The sequence below is a fragment of the Cricetulus griseus genome (assembly GCF_003668045.3).
Source record: "Cricetulus griseus strain 17A/GY chromosome 1 unlocalized genomic scaffold, alternate assembly CriGri-PICRH-1.0 chr1_1, whole genome shotgun sequence".
NCBI classification, from domain to species: domain Eukaryota; kingdom Metazoa; phylum Chordata; class Mammalia; order Rodentia; family Cricetidae; genus Cricetulus; species Cricetulus griseus.
In genome coordinates, this window is record NW_023276807.1 from 141074366 (window position 1) to 141091823 (window position 17458).

Sequence of the window (17458 nt, forward strand, 5' to 3'; positions counted from 1 at the left end):
GTGAGTTACTTGCAGTTCTGCCTTTCTGGTTCTACATCAAATTCCTGTTTCTCCCTTTGTATTTAAGAAATAATTTCTGCATTAGGAATATTGTCCAGTTTTAGGAAAACTGCTTGCCCTTAGCATGTGCAAGGCCCCGAGTCTGACGTAGCATGTTCAAGGTTATGGCTCTGATTCCTAGCACCATAAAAAAAAAAAAAAAAAAAAAAAAAAATTGCAGAGAAACTGGGTATAAATGTACTAACTTCCTGAGAACTTTAGCATTTGCTGGTGATTTTTGTAATAACGGAGCTGCTACCATAACGTCTATAAAACAGTGATTAGCTTTTAAGTTTTGTTTAAATTATCTCTTTAATGTGTATGGGTGTTTTAATGCGTGTAAGTCTGTGCACCACTTGTGTGCATGGTATCCACCAGAAGTCACAAGAGTGTGTTGGATCCTTTGGAACACAGAAGATTGTGGGCTGCCTTGTGAGTGCCGAGACTTGATCCTAGGTCCTCTGTAAGAGTTCTCAGTGCTCTTAATCACTGAGCTGTCTATTCAGTCTTATTTGTTTTTATGAGTATTTTGCCTGCAGGTATGCACATATACCATGTACGTATTTGGTTCCTGAAGAGGCAAGCAGAGGGTGCTGAATCTTTTGGAACGGAGTTATAGGTAGTAGGGAGCCATCACATGGGAGTTAAGATCCAAACTTGGGTTATCCAAAAGAGCAACAACTGCTCTTAACCACTGAGCCATGTCTCCAGCTCCTGCTTTTCAGTTTTTTGAAACAAAATTTTGCTATGTAGCTTAGGCTAGCCCTAAACTCACAGTCCTTCAACCTCACCCTCTCTAGTGCTGGCACTGCCAGCATTCCTCACTAAATGCATTCATTCTTATGTGTATTCATATGTGTGTGTGTGTGTGTGTGTGTGTGTGTGTGTGTGTGTGTGTGTGTGTGTGTGTGTCTGTCTTATAAACATGGTTTATTTGTGTTTATGGTGTGTGAATCCTATGTGTCATTTTTATATATATACTGTAATCTATTTTGATGTGTCACATTTTCCAAATTTGGCCAGTGGGAGCCTTTTCAAAATTGCTTTTGACTATGTATGATCTCTACTTCTTGGAATTAGCTGGGCATTCCAAGCTCATCTTGTACTTCCCTGATTTCTCCCCAAGATATTTACCCCTCTTAGGAGATCAGGCTGTAGCTATGATCATTGTCTGTCATTATTTATTTTCACCACCATTTTAGCACTTAACAGCTAGGGGTAAGATCACTTGCATATTTTTAAATAAAGTTTTAGTCAGGAAATCATTCTTTAACATCCAGTTTGACACCACAAAGTGCTTTCTTTCTCAGAATTAGTCTCTCTTCTCATAGCAGTAATCCAGCTCTCAACAGCTTCAGTGTATTACTCATTTAATTAATCAAATACAAGCTTAATAGATTTGGGATTTCTGCTTAGCCATTAGAACACACATACAATTAAAATAGAATTGAGGGTTCATTAGTAGTTCTTTCTATTCTGTTTTAGAATAAGGGTAAATGATGAAAACATTTATTCAATGTGCTTTAGTATTACTTGGCTCCTTTGGTCTGTTCACTTTTAGCATTTCTTTCCTCCATAACTACTGATAGAATTTCTTTTTGTATATGTAAACCATTGAACACAGCCAAAGACAGGGCTATTCAATGGTATACATAAAGTTGTCACTTTTTTTCCCTTTAATTTTAGTGACGGTTCACTTTAGTTCATTTGTAGTTCATTTTTCCTGGGTACCAGTTTACAGAAGTAGACTTAGAAACATGTCTAAGTAGCCTTGGAAGAACATTGATCTTTTACAGGATTGGCAAGAATAGAAATAGCTGAACTTACTTTTGTGATAGCATCTTTCTGTGTAGTCAGCTGGTGATCTCCCTGCCTCAGCCTTCTGAGTGCCATTGTGCCTAGCTAAACTTCATAGGGAGAATGCCACTGGAGAAAAAATAGCTTTAGGATTTACTTGAAAAGAGTTGTTCCTTTGAAATGAAATTTTAGTTTATCATATGTTTTTATGAAACATATCAGAGTACTACTGTTAACTGGTTGTACTGACAATTATGTGTTATTGAACAGCATAGGAGAAAACAATGCTAGTTTTGAGTGAGATTTTGTTAAACAGCAGAAATGGTTATTAATTTACAAAGGCAAAGAAATTTGTTTCTTGATAATTATTAGGGCATAGCCTTGATTCTTTTTTCATTTCTTCATCTAGACACCATACTATGTTGAGAAGTATTTCTAATGGCATTGTAGAATTAATAAGATGGTGATAACAACATCTAAATTAAAATGCCTCCATCATTAAGCTCTGCAGCAAGGGCCTCATGACTTGAAAGAATGGTTCTGTAGGAACATGTCAAAATGCCTTAGCAAAAGCATGCCAAGGGAAAAAAAAATAAGCAAAACAAGGGGGGTTACAGACAACAGTATGTAAGAAAAAACACAGAAAATTTATCTCACCAGAAACAGCACCTCTTCTCAGTCTCAGACAAGTACTGCCTCCAGAAAAGCCAGTTCAAGCGTTGGGAAGTGGCAGGATCGATATGGGAGGGCCGAGTCACCAGACCTAAGGTAAGGCTGATTTAAACATTGCCTACTTCCTCATGTTTAGATCATTGGTATCATTTTGTCTCTTAGTATATAATAAGGTAACTAGTTTTGAGACTATACCGTATTTTTCTGAATTGATGCTTTCTCAGAGTGCACATGAGGCAGTTTACTGAGACACACAGCATGTGTCTTACTCATCCTTTGGCCTTTAATACCATGTAATTGTTACATTAAACCACACTAATGGGTGTTCTAACTTAACTTTTCTCTCCCCCTTGTTGCATGTTAATTCTTTGTTTTTATACATTCTTTTATGATATTCTCAGCTATTTTTCACTGCTTATGCATGAAGTGTAACTTTCTGAACTAGTTTTGGAACTTAAAAATTTGACTCCAGAATCTAATCCTATCCAGCTACAGTGTATTATCAGCTGCTATTCCTGTATGTGGGCCTACCAGCTGCCCTGGGTTGTACCATTTCTCTTGTTAACCCACTGTCCATAGAATTTTTGTATTTACAATTTGAACAGCCATAAACACACACTATAATTTCTCTAAGTCTGTGAAATGGAAGTAACTTAATTCCTGAAGGATACAGTGCTGTACCCATAGAATGCATTGCTGACAATAGTTAGTATGAGATGCTATGTTAGTGTATGACTCACAAGTATAGACCAGGAAAATTTTAATATGTCCTTTGAGATTTTAAATAATTACAACCAAACAAGGACTAATTTTGTTGTTTGGCTTTGTTTTGTGTTGAAGAATTTTATGCTTCCTATGTCTGAGTCATGTACTAATGATCCTTTGGTAGTTTGCTTATAATCACTTTAATTGCCTTTAGATATGTAAATTATGGCAGATGCTTTTGATTGTAGCATTTTACAAAAAGCAAGGGGGGACAACACGGTCGAAAGAAAGTTTGATTTTCATAGTTTTTTTTTTTTTTTCCCTGTAGAGGCTTAATTATATATTATTAGTGAGTTGTAAAAATTTCTAGTCAGTTCTAATTTCTAATAGAGATTTGCTATTAGAAAATAAGTTATTCATGTCAAAGAATAAAGTAGGCATTCATGTCAAAGACAATCTTTTGACCTTTCAAAAATAGCCTAACTATCCATCTAGTAACTGATAAGGTTAAAATTTTCAGAACAATTGTAGGTGTGTTTTTAGTTAAGAATGAAAAGGGGTGGGGGCCTGAAGAGACGGCTCAGAGGTTAAGAGCACTTTCTGCTCTTGCAGAGGACCCAGGTGTGGTTTCCAGCATACAGTGTGGTGGTTCACAATCACCTACAACTTCAGATCCAGGCAATTGATACCCTCTTCTGACCTCCCCAGGCACCAGGCATGCTTGTACACAGAACACTTTTACATATTAAATAAATAAAGCTATGTTCAGCAAAATACACAGTAGCTTTAAGGAAAAAAAGAATGTAAAAGGGTGACTTATTTTAGTAGTCTTCTTTGGCAAACTTTAATTATGCTTAAATGACACTAAAATTCTACATGTGGAATCAAGAGAAATTTGAAATTAAGTAAAGTTGGTTCTGGTATGTGGAGGCAAATAGAATGAATTTGTTTTGAATTTTTGAAATAAAATATGTTAGCAATTAAATGTAATTCAGAATTTTAATACTTGTATTAGTGGTGCTTCTATATAATAATTTGATTTAGTGCATAATGATTGGACTTAGGTTTATCCTGACCAGCAACATTACTGCCCAGATTGACTTAGATTCTGGGTTGGCTGAAACATTCAAATCAAATGCTAGCTTCCAATAGAGTTTTCCAGTAGAATGATAGATGTAGCTATACTGAGGACTGGCACTGGATGACATTCATAGCCTCATAGAATCCTTTATGTGTCTTCATTTAATTTATATTTTCTGCCTCTTGATTAGAAACCACTTTCAGAAGGGTATTTTGTGTCTTCATTTGCAAGCTGAATGATAGATGATTTTGCAGTAGACATTCTATACAAATTTCTTTCTCTTGATTTGTGCTCTTCACACCATGTAAAATTCCTCATTCCCATTTGTGTGCTTTAGTTGATTTTGTGTGTCTATATTTAGATACATGACCTGATTGAGATACCACCAGCTACATCTGTCTTTTGAGAATATAAAAATTTCAAACACTGGGGGTTGAAGAAATGACTCGGTGGTTAAGCTCATTTTTTGCTCTTGCAGAGGATACGTGTTCAATTCCCAGCACCTAGATGGAGGCTTACAACTATCTGGTTTCAGGGCCTCTTCTACCTTTGTAGGCACCACACACAGTGTACACGCAAGCATGCAGGAAAAACATACACACATATAATTATATTAATTTTTTTTTTCATTGTGGCTTTGGAGGCTGTCCTGGAACTAGCAACTAGCTCTTGTGGACCAGGCTGGTCTCGAACTCACAGAGATCCGCCTGCCTCTGCCTCCTAAGTGCTGGGATTAAAGGCATGCACCACCACCGCCTGGCTTAAATACTGTTTTAAAATAAGAAAAATTCAAATGCTAGTTTTTTCTTAGAGAATAAATCTTTGAAATGTCTGCTGCCCAATTTTTTGAACTCTATTATGGAAAAAACTCAAATATAAAGCTAGAAAATGTTCTAGATTTTCTTTGTAGTAACAACTCGTAAGTAAACTTACTTCACCCAGTAGTCTCATCTGCACTTCACACACACACACACACACACACACACACACACACACACACACACACACCTATTTAGGTTTGGGACCTCTTGGTCCTTCTTTGAAAGCTGTATCTGGGAGTTCAGAACACTTGCTCTTTCCCGGATGAAACCTTACACTGTGGGACTCACCTGGTTTTACTGAGCCTCACACTATGTTGCTTTTCACAGCTCTTGAGAATGGATATGTGGAATCCACTCTTGGTTTTGTTTTGCACATACTGTAAATTTTGTCTGGTTTTGGTACTCTTCAAAGCATAAGGTGGTTGTTCATTTCTGAGTTCCAGTCTGTTTGGAGTTCTAAGTGGTTATTTGTTGGGTTTTGTTATTATGCTTTTTATAATGAGATCACACTTGCTTTTAATATTATACTTTTCCTTCTTTTATAGTAGGCATCATCTTACAAAACTCCATTTTTAAATGTAATATGTATGCTCTGGATTTCTTAGGCAAAACACTTTTCTTGTGTGCTTTATTGCCAATAAAATTTAAAAATTACTACTATCTATCATACTTTCTTCTAAAAAGAATTCACAGGGTAGTTTTGATCCACATTCTCTTATATAAAAATATGAATAATAGGTTAGGTGTTGGTGGCTCACACCTTTAATCCCAGCACTCTGGAGGCAGAGGCAGGCTGATCTCTGTGAGTTTGAGGCCAGCCTGGTCTACAGGACAGGTTCCAAAACAATACAGAGAAACCCTGTTGTGAAAAACCAAAAAAGAAAGAAAGAAAAGAAAGAAAAATAGTTGTTGTATTGTAAGTTATGAGTTATAAATGTAAGTAAAGGTCTCAGTTAATACAAGTTCTAGAATTACCAATAGGCAATCTGTAAACTAATGCTTTATTTTTATCATAAACACTAAGCCTGTGCATTAAGGATGCCTTTACCTTGCTTGCTAAAAGTGGGAAGCTTAGACATAAAATAGACATATGATACTGTCTATCTTCATTTGACCTCTAGTTGCCATTATGATATTCCAGTGTTATCTTTGTTAGCGGCCCTTAATTCTTTCTGAGACATCAGAATCATCAAAGTAAGATATTTTAATTTGATTTCAGAGATGATTTCATATTTGCAGGATATTTGCAAGATGGAAACTCTTATGAGCATGAACATTTTTTAAGCTGTAGATAAACCCGAATATCCAGAGTGGTTAGTTTCTATCTCTGCTTTTTACCATCCAGTTGAGTCTAATATTAAGAATTGTGATAACAGCAGTAGCTGGCTGACTTGGCATTACTGAGCAGGTTTGGGGGCCAAGTTAGCCTGAGATGCACTGTGTTGACATCTGAGTTTCAGCAGCTCTTATTGTAGTGAAGCACTGCTGAGAATTTTCATGGAGAGCTGGTAGAGAACTTGCTAAGCATACATGAGTCCCTGGGTTTAGTACTCAAGATGGTAGAGTAGGAAACTTAATGGGTTCACATTCAGTGTATTCCCATATGTGGCTCAGGACTAATGGAGTTTTAAACCATTCCATTGTTATATGTTACTTTTGTTTTCTTTGCTACATCTGTGAATATCTATAATCCACAAAATGTCAAATTCATTCTGATAAAAGTGAATTAGTTGTTTTTTTTGTTTTTTGTTTTTTGTTTTTTTTTCAAAAACCAGGCTAGAGGCAACTGCAGTATTTTGAACCTCCTTTTGGAGATGTGTTCTGAAAACTGCGTTCTCCGCTGTTATGTTTTCACAAACATGGTGTTTACCATCTTGCATTTCTTGTGATTACTCCACTTAAAGCTTAGAAAACTAAGTTTGCTCTTTGTTAGGTAAAGCTGAAGAGCTGCATACTTCCTGGTGTCTCCGGAGTTTTTAGAACCCAAACTTCTGACGATCAGTTCTAAGAGTTCATTCTCCTTACAGAAAAAGAAAAGTTAGTCTTGTATTGAGGCTTTCTTTTCATTGGGTACCTTTATCCAGCAGAGAATTTGCGTTCTGAAATGCAAATCCAACCAAATGTGACAGTGTGTTTTTGATGGGAATAAGTTTTAAACCGGGGAGAGGGGACCAATTTGGTAGTGAGGAATAGGAAAGGAAGTTGATTTTGATGTTGAAATTTTGGTTGTAAAAGGTGAGGGAAATAAGCACCATGTCTGACTATGTTGGAATCCGAAAGCAGAGGGCATATGCTGTAATAGGAAGCAATGATCTGCATAGTTTTTATTATTTTTAGTTTTAGGGTGCAAATTGGAGGGCGATTTGCTTCCCTCCTATATGTAAAAGTTTGGGTGTTTCCCAGTTGTAGTGGTGTTTTCCAGTTAAGTTCTATGAATTAGAGACTCAGTGGCTAAGAAGGCTTGCTGTTCTTGTAAAGGAGGGGTGTTTGATTCCCAGCACCCTATATCTTGTGGCTGTGAACTGCCTGTAACTACAGCTCCCCGGAATCTAACACTCTTCTTCTGGCCTCCATGGGCCCCTGCACATACCTGAATAAAAACGAAAAAATCTTTAGACAGATTCTCTATGTTGTATGCTCTAGTCTTGCTCATTGCTTTTATGGGGGACGCTAGAAACTCAATTGTCCATATAAAATTAGAAAAGGCTTGAACGTTGTTTTATTGTACTAAAAGTTTAAGTACGAAATGGACAGTGTTGACAGTGGTTTGTTTCTGGGCTTTTCACTAGATAGGTGGGTCTGGTTTAGAAGATAGTGAAGGATCCTGACTTGTATTTTGGATGACATCTTCATATCCTTGTGAACTTCAGTGATGGACTCTCTTTATTCTCATGGCCGTAAAATAATAGTTCCTGGAAACAAACTTGCTAATGCTTATTTCTAAAAAAGGTCCAGTGTTTTCAGAGGTGAATTAATTACCTTATTGGAAGGAAGTGTACTTAGTTCATGGAATTAGAAGGTTTCAGGCATGAAAATTGATTCTGCTATCCAGTTATTATGCCAATTAATTGTACTCTGCACTTTGATGTTACCATATACAACAGATATACACTAATTTTTGTATTTGTTTAAATTTTAATGGGTTTCTTTTAAGGATTTTTTTTCTTCTGTGAAACTTTAAAGTTTGAAGTGTTAGGACTGAAAGGAGAAAGAAACACTTCTTGCATCAACTTTTTATAGCCTGTTTCTGCAAATGATTTCCTCTTTTTTGTTCAGCATATATGCTTTTAAAAGTCCTTCCTCAACTCCATGGTATTTTTTGTTTAAAAAGAAGTAGCCTACTGAGTGTTTCTGTTAGGTTTGTAGTGTGGTTTCTAGTAGACCATTTATCCTTATGTCTCAAACTTGAGAGGGATCGTAAATACCGAGGACAGGAGGACAGGTAAGCCAGGCTTACAGTGGCTATCTAAAGGGCAGTCATTAGAAAGGAAAAAAAAATGGTTTCCTTTTTCCTTTTAAGGTTTCAAAGCCTGGAATATAACACTAAAGAGAATAATGTAGGTGTGTTTGTGTGAAGATGGCCATTGTCTCTTCAAGCCTTTCTGGAGAGCTCTAAGTGTGTGAGGAATATAATTATTTGTTGGAATTGTTGTGCCTAAGAAATTTTATTTCACCAGCTCTAGCATTTACTATCTGGTTCTATGTTTGCAAACTACTTTAGTAAAATGATATTTTTTTAAAAAATCAGATTACAAAGTAGTAAGAATCTCTTTCAGAAAAATTCTTTCAATATATTTTTATTTTAAAAGTATACCATAAACTCTGTTTATTAATGTTTTTATTGTTCTTCAATCATCTAATTAGATGAAACTGAATTGCTCCAACTCTTATGTTTCAGGAGATTACCTGGTGCAATTGATGTCATTGGTCAAACAATAACCATCAGCCGAGTAGAAGGAAGACGGCGGGCAAACGAAAACAGCAATATACAGGTTTCGTATTTTAAAACAATTGTTCTGTATTCTGGTTTAATTGATGGAATATATGCGTGTATGTATGTATGTATGTATGTATGTATGTATGTATGTATACTTCTATAGTGCTAGTCTGTGTTAGTTGCTTTCCCTGTTATGAAGGGATTTCATATGAAAAACCATTGGCCTTATTTATACTTGTTAGAAAAACTTTCCATTTAGAATTTATAACCTCTCAATTTCTGTGAATGAAGTTTCCCTTTGGTTGTTATAAAGCATACTGTATAACTTCATTGAAAAGAAAGTGAAGGGGAAATTACCTAGAGTTCTACCACCTAGGTGTTCATTGTCAATAAAGTATATAAAATGCGCTTTTAGCATTTTGTGCTTCTTAGCATTTCTAAAGGTAATTTTTGTAAAGTAGAAGATAGTTCTTCCTACCATTAAAATGTTATGATTTTTTAAAATGCTTTCCAATTTTAGTAGGTTATGAGTAGAGCACTCAGAAAAATATTGTACTCAAGTGTAGAAAAAAGTTAATAAAAAGAATTCCATATTTAAATGGTATGCTTTGGTAAGAATTCAAGATTGTGAATACATATTGCTTTAGTTGGCTTTGCTATTTGTAAACCTTATTCATGTCAGACTCTTGTCATGTGACCGTTAGAAGTCCCAATTTGTGGTAGTCCCCTTCCTGCATTGCTTCAGTAAGTTTGGGTTTCCCTGTTCCTAGCTAGTCACATAGGCAGCACTGTCTGCACTCTTGTTCAATGGTAACTTTTGCTCTTAACAGAGGCTCACATGAAAGTTATTTTCCACCTGTTAGCACTGCTTAACACTTCACCATTTGCTGAGATTAGGTCCTCAAACGCCTGGCCTACTTGCATGTGAATTTCTCAGTGCTAGATCTAAATTGATCATTGCTATAACTAATTCCAGTATTGAATTTTGCCTGAGACTAAAATGTGGCACTTGCTGTATTGTGTTTATGAAGTATTTGTTTATAACTAGGAATGCTTTGATTAGTTCTTAGTGAAAGAATTTTTGGTAGTCTAGTTCTTGTCCTAGACTTTGAGTTTGAACATTTTAAAAAGTAGATATGTGAGTGTATATGCACATATGTGCATACAAGCACACATTACATTGAAATAGTACCCCTTCCCCAATAGTGTGAGAATTAAAGCCATCTTTCGTTTCACTTTTTGGAGTAAATAAAGTGAACTTATAAGATTCAACTTAGAACATTTACTTATCTTTCTAATTATGCTTTAATTTTAGGTCCTTTCTGACAGATCTGCCACTGAAGTAGACAACAATTTCAGCAAACCACCTCCATTTTTTCCTCCAGGGGCTCCTCCTACTCACCTTCCACCGCCTCCATTTCTTCCCCCTCCTCCAACTGTCAGCACTGCCCCACCTCTGATCCCCCCTCCAGGTAAGAAGTGGGGAGAGGCCTTTGATTACCTAGTGCTTCCTAAAGTGAAAACATATATCTGGAAATACTGCTTTGATTGGTTATACTACATTACAAATAACATTTTGTCTTTGGTACATTCACACTGAATCTTGCTATTTATTCTTGTGTTTACTATTTATTATTGTATCTTGTTATTTCAGCCAAGCAGAAATAGTATTTTAAAGTAGAAAAGAATAAACAGGTAACAATATTGACTTTGAAGTACAATAATAACTACAAATTGAAGTTGCTGTTGTAAAAGGCTCTAAAGTTACTGTTAGAATTAAATAGATCCAAAAAAATGCTATCTTGTGAGACTGGAATCAGTCTAGTGATCAGTGATTGTGTGATGATTTTCATTTAGATATGGCCACTGAACATTGGGCATTTAATGTTTCTTTCTTTAAAGAAGACATAAAGTCAGTTTTATCATGTTTTTAACTACTTTTGATAGTTAGAAACCCAGAGCATTAGTAATTCAGGAAATAGCAAGCCATCTGTCTCCACAGCTCTCCCAGTGGACTTTCTTACCTTCCTTCTTTCATTAAATTTTCAGTGCTTCTCCCCCTATCCAGCTTTGATTGAGATTTAAATTACATTCTTCCCTGGGAGCTTCAGGTCCTAGTTTAATTATAAGGAAACATGTATTATGATTTGTCTTCTCTTAATAAAATTATTTTTTATGTACTGTGTGTGGCTCCCACCTATTGTGCACTGTGAGTGAGCTGCTTGCTGTGGGTGCCTTGCTGTGTTCAGTCCAGAGCAAGGTTGCTTCTTCCCGAGTGCTCATCCTTGACCTGCAAATGTCAGCTCCTCTGTCTGCCCTGTGTCCTTAAATAATATGAGAACATGAGAAATGGTGTGTGGCTTTAGAGAACTGCTATGTTGGAGTAGAGGGAAATGTAGTAGGGACAGATGTTCCTCTCCAAGGAAGTGTTTCTAACCAAATGGAGCACAGACCATTTCCATGTCCAGCTTAGACCAGACCTGTGAGTCTTGAGTACTTGTTGAAAATTAGCCAGATGGAAGGGACTTAGGTGATTCATAATGACAATATAATGTGGTTCCTAAATGACGCCCTTATTCTCTGAAGAAAAAAAGTGACAAGATGCAAAAATAATGAAATTTTGAATATGTTGAACTTGACTCATACTAAAAATCTTTACTAGTATTGAAGTTTCTTTTTGAAAATTTAAAAATCTTAAAAAATTTTTACTTTTAATCCACAAAAATGTATTTGTTTATGAGGCACAACATGTTTTGGTTTATGTATTTACATTATGGAAGTATTTTAAGCTCATTAACATACCTTCATTTCACATACTCAACATGTTTTATGATAAACCTACTCATTTGTTCTTATTTTTATGTGGACATTTGTCTGTATGAGGGTGTAGGATCCCCTGGAACTGGAATTATAGACTGTGTTGTGAGCTGCCATGTGGATGCTGGGAATGAATTCAGGTCCTCTGCGAGAGGCCAGTGCTTGTAACTGCTGAACCATCTTTCCAGCCACGATAAAACTACTTAAAATCTATCTTTCCTTTACATAGTTTGAATTTCATTATGTGTATAATTTGTGTGTGTCTGTGTGTGGGTATATGCACATATGTTCAGATGCTCACAGAGGCCAGGGGTACGGATCCCTCTGTACCTGGAGTTACATGCTGCTTTGAACTGCCTGATGGGGGTTTTAGGAACTGATTGCGGCTCCTCTGGAAGAGCAGTATGTCCCCTTCCAGCTGAGGTGTCTCTCTAGCCTAAAAATCTATTCTTTTAACTCTTTTGAAATAAGTAGTTGTAATTAACTGTAATCATTGCCGTACAGTAAATGTGTAAGACTGAAACTTTGTACCCTAAGTAAACAACATTACCCATTCATTTCCAGCTCTCATCCTAGCTTCTGATAACTTCCATTCTACTCTGCATTTCTCTGAGTTTGTCTGTTAGATTTCACATGTGAGTTTGTTTGTCAGTGTTTGACTCCTAGTATCTCTTTTGATTTGCCTAGCATAATGTTCTCCATGCATGTTTTCGCAAGTGACTGAGAAAATGAAAAAAAAAAAGTTCTTATTGCTAATAAAGCAGTATCCTCATAGGGCTAACATTTTTATATGCATGTTTAAGAGAAGTTTGCCAATGAAAGCAGAAGGGAAAAGGTATGAAATAGTGGAGAATACTTTGCTGTTAAAAACATTAGGAAACTGTAGGATATTGCTGATAGGCAATGGTGGTATATGGAAGTTTTTCATTCTATCAAATGGCAAGATTACACTCATTTCTTTGTCATTTTACCCTCGTTTGTAATAACAGTAAGCCTTAGGCTGGAACGATGGCTCACTCGGTATAGGCACTTATTACCAAGACTGATGATCTGACTTTGATTCTCAGGATTCACATGTGAAAGGAGAGGACTGACCTCTTGACCTTGACTCCCTACCTCCACCACCCCTTTCCATATACAAAGTAAATAAAATGAAAAAAAAGATCATTTTTTATAAAGATAACAAGTTGCTGAATAATGTTCAGGTTATCTGTGACGTTGTAATATATGTTACCATTATTTCCCTGTAGGTCAATCTAATTATATAATTAATCCTCAGCTTCCTGTTTTCTATCCATATTTAAGTGGTATGTAAGGACGGCAAATTTGCTAACTAGAGTTATCAATTCATACTAGATTATTTGTTAACTGAGACCATCTGAACTAGTCCTATTTTTACTGCTGTGTGCGCTGTAGCCAGAAGTATAAGACATGTCCATCTGTGTCTCCCACAGTGCTAGTCTTGTGTACACTTGGCATTCCCTGAGTATGTTAGCTGGTAGAACTAGCTAGCTGTGTATTTGTTTCCATAGAACCAGAGGTGACTTTCAGATTACCAAATAGTACATTCACTCAGCTTTGCACAAGCTGAACTGCGTGTTTGTGTAGGTGCGTACCAGTTAAACGAGAGCTATATTTTCAGGTGACATTTGCCATAGAACCACGAGCACACTCTATTCTGTAATCATGGCCATTTAAACCACTGTAGAATCACATCCATCTTGTAAAAGAAAGCTGTGTAGGGTAAGGTCTCTTCCGGTGTTACCTCTTGAAAGGTACTATGTTTTTCTTTTTTCTTTTTTTTTTTTTTTGCTTTCTTTAGAAATTTTGAAACATTAAGGAGGAAAACCCTTTTGAGACTTTCTTTAAATTTATTTTAATGTTAACTTTTAAAAAATTTTCTCTAAACATATGAGACAGCAATAATAATGATATGTCCATATTTTTAGATGTTAATAGTCTTTTCTTATTAAGAAGATAAAATGATGGGGCTGAAGGGATGGCTCAGAGGTTAAGAGCATTGACTGCTCTTCCAGAGGTCCTGAGTTCAATTTCCAACAACCACATGGTGGCTTATAACTATCTATAATAAAATCTGATGCCCTTTTCTGGTTTGCAGGCAAACATGCAGACAGAGCACTGTATACACAATAAATAAATAAATATCTTCAAAAAAAGAAAAAAGAAAAAAGAAAATGACTACATGTCTAGATTTGCTTGGAACAGACCTAACTCATAAGACCAGGTTGGCCTTGAACCCACAGAAATCTGCTTGCCTCTGCCTCCCGAGTGCTGGGATTAAAGGCGTGCACCGACATTACCTGGCCTATCTTATACCTTTTATCACAGCATAACTAAATTCATAGATACGCCCTGGTTTGGAAGTTAAAATTTGTGGTCATTCTGGAGGTTTATAAATATGACTCATCGTGTGAGTATTCTTAAATAGTTCTTAAAATTATGAGCTGATAGGCCTGGAGAGATGGCTCAGCCACTAAATGCTTGCTGCTCTTGCAAGTTCCCATCACCTACATGGTAGCTCTCGTCCATCTATGACACTAGTTCCAAAGGATCTGATGCCCTCTTCTGACCTCCAGGGTCACTGGGCATGCACACACATACATTTATTTAGATGAAACACCCATGCACAGAAATACATCTAAAAGTTTTTTAAAAAATAAAAGCTAACAGAAACAGCTCTCTCCCAAGACATTGTCAAATAGTTGACAGGAGGTATATTGTTGTCTCTTCTTTCCCTCCAACATCAATCTGCAGACAGATGTGACCTTCTTTAGGAAGAATATTTTTGGCCATCATAGAATGAAGAGTAGAGGAGGCTACTTCAGATAAAGATGGAAGAGACTTCTGGAAATGCTAATGTACTTAATATGACCACAGTTGTAGTAATAACTTGAAAACAAATTTATATACTGTTTGGCCAATGGCTTAGGCTTCTTACTGGCTACTTCTCTCTTAATTATTAACCCATAACTATTAATCTGTGTATTTGCATATGGTCTTAGCTTACTGAAGAGTGCCTGGACCTGTTATTCCTTTGGCTGCTACAGTTTTCTGGTCGGTTTTCTTTACTAACAAAGTTGAAGTGGGTCTGTACCTGCTAAGAAGGCTGTGTCACAGGACTGTGCACACGCACAATAGAAATTTTCCTTCCCCCATGGGCATGAAGTGCAGACACTTCTGAGTGCAGAGGTCAGGGACCTTGTAAAGAGCAGAATTAGATATTCCTTAAACCATTCAACTAAGACTTCACTATCTAGTGGGGTTGTATTTTCTTATGTTTGACTACATCAGTTTTGAAATAATTGAAAATTAGAATAAATTACTGTCAAATTAGGGTTGGTGTTATAGACTAGCTTATTTTGTATTTCAGTTATTGTTGTCAATGTTTTAACCATTTGTGACTGTTATTTATTTTATTGCATCACTGTACCTAAAACCTTTTCATCATCCCCAACATATTTTTTCTGCCTTATCAAGAGTAACTGCATGCATCCCCAGGTGTTGGTCATCTCTGTTCTGCTTCCTGTCTGAATTTAGTTTATAGAGGAGTGATCATATTCATCCATTGGTGTTTAACTCTTTTTTTTTTTCTAAAAAAGAATTTGATGATGGTGAACTAATATTAGGGAAAATTTGTAATTTATCTTTTAAATGTTAATTTGCTTTGATGTTTTATATGTAAATTTCATAGATACTAAAAACTTAAGATGAGTTTTTAATGTCCTTTTTGTATGGATACTCACATCATAATAATGTGTTGTCTGGTAGAGTGCAGGTGTGCACCTGCTTGCGTGTGTTATGCTCCTATGGAAGTGAGAGGTACACTTCAGCTGTCTTTTTCTACTGCTCTCTGCCTTATTCTTTGAGACAGGAGCTCTCACCTCTTTCTGAATCTGGAGCGTGACCACTCTGCTAGCCTGACTGCCCAATAAGCCCCTGGGGTCGGCCTGTATGTGTGGTCCGTTCCTCCCTGCAGCGTTTGGATCACAGGTGCACACCTTTAAACTCCACTTTTACCTAGCTGTAATCTCAGGTCATAATGCTTCCATAGCAAGCATGTGGGCCACCTATCATAGTCTTAAAAAACTTTTTTGAAGACTCTCTCTATTTATTCTATGCTGGCCTCAGACTTAAAACAGTCTGCCTGTCTCAGCCTACCCAAGTGTTAAGATTACAGGTATGAGCCACCACACATAATTATTTTGTTTATTTAAGATAGGGTCTGTGTAACAAAGGATGGTCTTAAACTTTTTTTCCTCTTCGGGGTACTGGGTTTACAGTCATTTGTATGCCTGGTTTGTGGAGTTCTGGGATCACACCCAGGGTTTTGTGCAAGTAGTGTACTGAGTAGTCTAAATCCTCACACTGAATTGTCATATTCAATGCACCATTGGCACTGCATTGTAGAATTTAAGTATAGTTTTAATATCTTTCTTTTGTTTGCCATGTTCTTCCAGTAACCTTGAGTATATAAGAGGTGATAAAATCAGCTATATGTTTTAATTGGAGATGGAATTTTATTTTCTGTAGGAATTAAATTTTATAAATTTGATGATTGAGTGATAATAAAAATATAAAATCTTGTGCTTTTTACTAGCTTTTTAGATAAGAAATATGCTGGTAACTCAGTTGATTTAATTCTGTGATCATAGCATTGTAATACATGTACAATGACTTTCTTCCTTATGCAATATCGTTGGTTTAATCATTGAGAAACTGTAGTATTCTGCATGTTTTGTGTATGTCTGTATGTTCATGTGCTTAATTTGTGAAGTATTTCTGTTAAATGATATTATACACTTTTGACGAGGTGTCTTTGTACAAGCTCCCAACTTTGGCTTACAGTAGAAACAGTCTTAGATCCAGCCTTTCTAGCCTTACATTATAGTACTAATGGGATTTGGAATTTAGTGAGAAGCAGGAAGCAGAATTCACATGGTGCTATCCCCCTTTCCCTTTAACTGGTAAGTATGTATTGTGTTTCTATTACTACATTACAAGTTATCTGGAATGTAGTAGCTTAAAAAGCATATTGTTATTGTCTGTGTTAGGAATCTAGGAGTAGCTTAAGTACTTAAAACTTTAAGACTTCCTGGTTATTTCTAAGGATTTAACTGAGGAAGGCTTAGTCTCGAAGTTCACTCACTTTGATAATAAAAGTCAGCTTTGTTCTTTTAAAAAGATTTATTTTTGTTTTATGTGTATGAGGGTTTTAATTACATGTATGCCACATTCATACCTGGTACCTGTTGAGATTGTAATAGAGTGACAGGTTCCCTGGAAGGAGAATTAACAGATGCTTGTGAAAAGCTGTGTGGGTGCTGGGAACCAAACCCAAAGCAAGTCCTTTGTCTAGCACCCCTTTCCTCTTTTTGTTAGGTTGTGGGTCCAAAGGGCTTGGTTTTCTCCAACATCTGAGGTGGCAACTGAAAGAGTGCCAGCAAAGTAGAAATCACTGTCCTTTGTCGCCTAGTCATAGATACGGCCTCACTGGTTTTGCTGGCTTTGTGTTGTGTGTGTCGTATAAGAGCTGTGATATCCTGCTCACTTAGAAGAGTAGTCAGATAC

The 17458-nt window shown here is 36.4% G+C and overlaps 1 protein-coding gene across 11 annotated transcripts in view; it reads left to right on the forward strand.

Moving 5' to 3' along the window:
• Positions 1–17458, forward strand: part of Fip1l1 (factor interacting with PAPOLA and CPSF1) — a 59287-nt gene that overhangs the window by 22335 nt on the left and 19494 nt on the right. For 6 of the 11 annotated variants that reach the window (XM_027390903.2, XM_035452146.1, XM_027390904.2 and 3 more), the window contains 2 exons: positions 9014–9107; positions 10368–10524. In XM_027390903.2, coding sequence (XP_027246704.1) covers positions 9014–9107; positions 10368–10524 — 251 coding nt within the window. Of the gene's footprint in view, positions 1–2496; positions 2605–9013; positions 9108–10367; positions 10525–17458 lie in introns of all 11 variants that reach the window. The other 5 variants (XM_027390900.2, XM_035452147.1, XM_027390901.2 and 2 more) reach the window with 1 other exon arrangement.